This window comes from Xenopus laevis, chromosome 2L (assembly GCF_017654675.1).
Source record: "Xenopus laevis strain J_2021 chromosome 2L, Xenopus_laevis_v10.1, whole genome shotgun sequence".
In the NCBI taxonomy this organism is placed as follows: domain Eukaryota; kingdom Metazoa; phylum Chordata; class Amphibia; order Anura; family Pipidae; genus Xenopus; species Xenopus laevis.
The window spans coordinates 181,837,083-181,841,026 of record NC_054373.1 but is presented as its reverse complement, the minus strand read 5'-3'; the positions used below and the strand labels follow the sequence as shown (position 1 = coordinate 181,841,026).

General features: G+C 42.0%; 1 protein-coding gene across 1 annotated transcript; it reads right to left on the bottom strand.

The window, feature by feature from the left end:
• Positions 1 to 970: 970 nt before the first annotated feature.
• On the bottom strand, positions 971 to 1,270 carry LOC121399762 (potassium voltage-gated channel subfamily E member 3-like). The gene has a single exon (XM_041581324.1). It carries the CDS (start codon positions 1,268 to 1,270, stop codon positions 971 to 973), a length of 300 nt encoding a protein of 99 aa, XP_041437258.1.
• Positions 1,271 to 3,944: the final 2,674 nt, after the last annotated feature.

Below are 3,944 nucleotides of genomic sequence, written 5' to 3'. Positions count from 1 at the left end.
TTTGCAATGAAGATTAGATCACAGTTAACATGACACAAGCAAATTACATTTATTTAATCTTTGATATCAAGTGATCACCTGCGCTTCTCCGTACCGTGTGGTCACTGTAGATTCATGGCGCAGAATATGGCGCAGAATTCTCCAATAAACATAAGTCTCTGCTTCATGACCAGTACAATGTCACATAAAGTCTGGGGTAAGTCCCACTGGGGCTCATTTATTAACACTGGGCTAATTTGCCACTGGGCAGTTACCTATAGCAACCAATCAGTGATTAGCTTTTTAAAGCCAGCCGCAAGCAGAACAATGAATGCAGCAATCTGATTGGTTGCCATGGGTTACATGAAATTTGCCCAGTGTTGATAAATGACCAGTGGCGTAACTAGATGTTACTGGGCCCCATAGCAAATTAATTTTAGGGCCCCAAACATATCCAGAGGTTGTCCTGTTTTACCAAAATGTATTGAAATTGTATATGAATTTGAGCCTCATGGGGCCCCCTATACCTCCTGGGCCCCCTGCAGCCGCAGGGTCTGCTTCCTCTATAGTTACGCCCCTGTAAATGACCCCCACTATCTCTTATATACAGTAGCAACTACACTAACACCCTACTGAGTCATTTTGATCCGAATGGTTAAAACACTTGAATGTCTTTTGGAGTTTTAATCTGATATTCAGTGTTTGTCAAATACAGCTGGTCTATGTACAAATTCGGCACTAATGGTCTTTCCATATCATTCTCCAGTGTTATTATTTTCTGTTATTTGGTAGGTAAAGTCTTGCCAATCTGTGAGGATCACAAAAACCAAATGTGTGGCCTCTTTTCCAATTCTGCATTCTACTCGCTACCTTGTAGTTTAGTAAAACTCTGTTGCGCAGACTGACAAACGGGCGACTCTTCTGTACCAACTGCGCTGGGTGAACCCTCGACTCCCAACAAGAAAAACAGCCCTCGGGTCTTGTCCAATGCTCATATAACCGAAATCCTGTTGTTCTTTATATAAACATGATACGGGTCACTGTGTTTGTCCACTTTCTTAGACCTGGTGTAGCCGAGTATCAAACTCCCCACGGTGGCCGCAAAGAGAAACAGAACAAAGAGGATGAATATATAGGCATTGTCGTGTCTGTTGTCCTTATCCACTTTGGTGTCTGTGTGGTTTCCTTGGGGGTCCGGTCGGCAGGGCAAACCATTCAGCGTCTTGTTCAGGGCCAGTAGCACATTGTGCAGCTTCTCCAGCAGCTTCTCCATTGGTCTGGCCGTCTGCATTGTATCACTGTGCAACTACTATCCCACCTACAAGCAAAAGAAAAGTGTTAGAAGCTAAACCCCAACATAAATGGGTAACTAAATAAATGTGGCTGATGCAAAGGCATAAGTCAAAGGGGCAGATTAACTGAAGAGCAAAGTGGCCGTCGCTAGTGAAAACAGGTGTAGAGACAATTCGCTAGTGAAAATTCACCAAAAATACAATGCGTGGGGACATCACCACTTTACTAACTGGTGTAGAGACAATTCGCTAGTGAAAATTCACCAAAAATACAATGCGTGGGGACATCACCACTTTACTAACTGGTGTAGAGACAATTCGCTAGTGAAAATTCGCCAAAAGTACAATGAGCAGGGACATCGCTAATTTACTAACAGGTTTAGAGAGAATTTGCTAGTAAAAATACGCCAAAAATACAATGCACAAGGACAACACCAATTAACTAACAGGTGTAAAACAATTCGCTAGTGAAAATTCGCCAAAAATACAATGGCCAGGGATATCGCCAGTTTACTAATAGGTGCAAAAACAATTCGCTAGTGAAAATTCGCCAAAAATACAATGCGCAGGGACATCGCCAATTTACTAAGAGGTGTAGAGACAATTCGCTAGTGAAAGAGTACACCGCTAGGGAACTTTTACGCCCTTTCGGCAGGCGAATTTTTGCTCAGGCAAACAATTGATCCTCCACAAATTCACTAAAGAGCGAAGTTTCCAGTACGTTACCCCTCGAGTTTCCTTCGCCAAGTTATCCCTGAGATGAAGCTACATCCTCCTCAATCTTATGTCAGTGACATCATATCCTGTATGCCGAAAAGTCATTACAATTAAAAAAAACACTAGTGTTTTTTCATATTTTAAGAAACGAATGTTAGTAAACGTTTACTATGAAATGCTCGCGCTGACGAATTTACACTAGAGAAACTTCTCCAGCCCCAAGGAGATTTGTTACTGTGGTTAGAAATAAATAAAAAAAAAAACAGTAATAAGAACATTTAATAAAAAGGTGACAATGTTACACCCATAAAATACACTATTTTTTTTTTTAAACTTTTATGAACAAAGACAGAAAAGAAAAGTTGCCTCATTTTTTTATTCTTCAATAAACACAGAAAAGATTCTTTTCACTCTTCTCTCCATAAAAAGTCAACTTTTAAGGGCAGAGATCAAATCTCCTCTTCTTTTGGGCGACTAATCTCCCCGAACTGCCTCCTGCCGGCTACAACGTAAATTGCCGACGGGAGGGCACTCAGAGCACTTCGTTTTCGGAAAAGCGAGAACTTCAGGCGACTTCGGAAAACAAAGCGCACCGATTGTCATCCCGTCGGCAATTTACATTCTAGCCGGCAGGAGGCAGTTCGGAGAGATTAGTCGCCCCCAAAGAAGAAGAGATTTGTCTCCGGGCAACTAATCTCCCTGAATCTGAGCATGTGTCTCTGCCCTAAAACAGAAGTATTTATCCCTAAACAGATCAGGGTTGCCAGGTTGGCGATTTTCCTGCCAAATTGGGCTACTAATTTAAAGTCCAGATGGGTTTTAAAAATAGAAACTAGCCAAGGTACGGATTTGGGCTACTTTTTGGTCCTTTGGCTGGTTTGTACTTTGGAAACCAGCCAAAGTCTTTCCTTGCCCTAATGTGCGAAGCCTGTGTCTCCCAATGCATGTTGGGTAATGTAGTTTTTGTTTAACAATTTGCCAAGTTGAATGTAAGACTACAATACCCAGCATGCAGTGGGACTGACTTGAGTAGAAGAGGAGTTACCAGATTTTGGGACTCTGCACTCCACTCACCCGTCACTCTTAAGCATTCTCACATTTTCCGGTGACTTTGCTCAAAATCAGACAAATTTGGTGCAAAAATCTGCTGGCCACCAAAATGTCTAGAATTTAACCTGTTTTACCAATATTTATTGAAATTGTATCTGTATTAGGGGGTCCCTATACCTCCTGGGCCCCCCTTTGTACTTACACCCCTGGTGACGGGTGAATCTGTCCAACTTTGTTTACATATTTTCATATATATTCATTTATTTTTTAAGACTTTTTTTTCACGGCACATGTGCTATTTTTGAGCTACTTTTGAAGCGCCTCTTGGCTAGTTTTGGGCTGTTTTTATTGCTGATTTGGGCTGGTTTTGAAAATTAGACCTGACAACCCTGGTACAAATATAGGAAAATATCAGTGTGTCAGTCATTCAGTCACAGGTCCAACCAATCAGCTGGTTTAAAAGCAAAACCAAGACATCTTATTGGTTGCTATAGGTAACTGCTCTAATTCAAACATAGTGCATTTTATTACATTCGGGGGTTAATGTCTAAGGCTTATAAAGGTTTGTTGGGTAGAAGTCGGCTGATTTGGAAAGGTTGGCAGAATACTCAGTGGTACAAGGAATGTCGGTGCCAAGGAACCTCCCTGAGCTGCCAGCAAATGTCTCCGCCCTGCAGGCTGAATAATGAATTCCCTTTGGCATCAGCCTTCAGCGGTGAATTCATCGGAGCATGGAAGCAATTATTCCAATTTGTTTCTGGATGTGAATGTCCCTGGTTATCTTTATTCGGACACATGAATGTTCCATAAAACAATGGATTCATTAGCCGCCTCCCCCTGGTACCTTGATGGAGAAGCAGCGGAACTTGGAACGAGCTCAGAACTCACACACGGAACCTCTGGGAA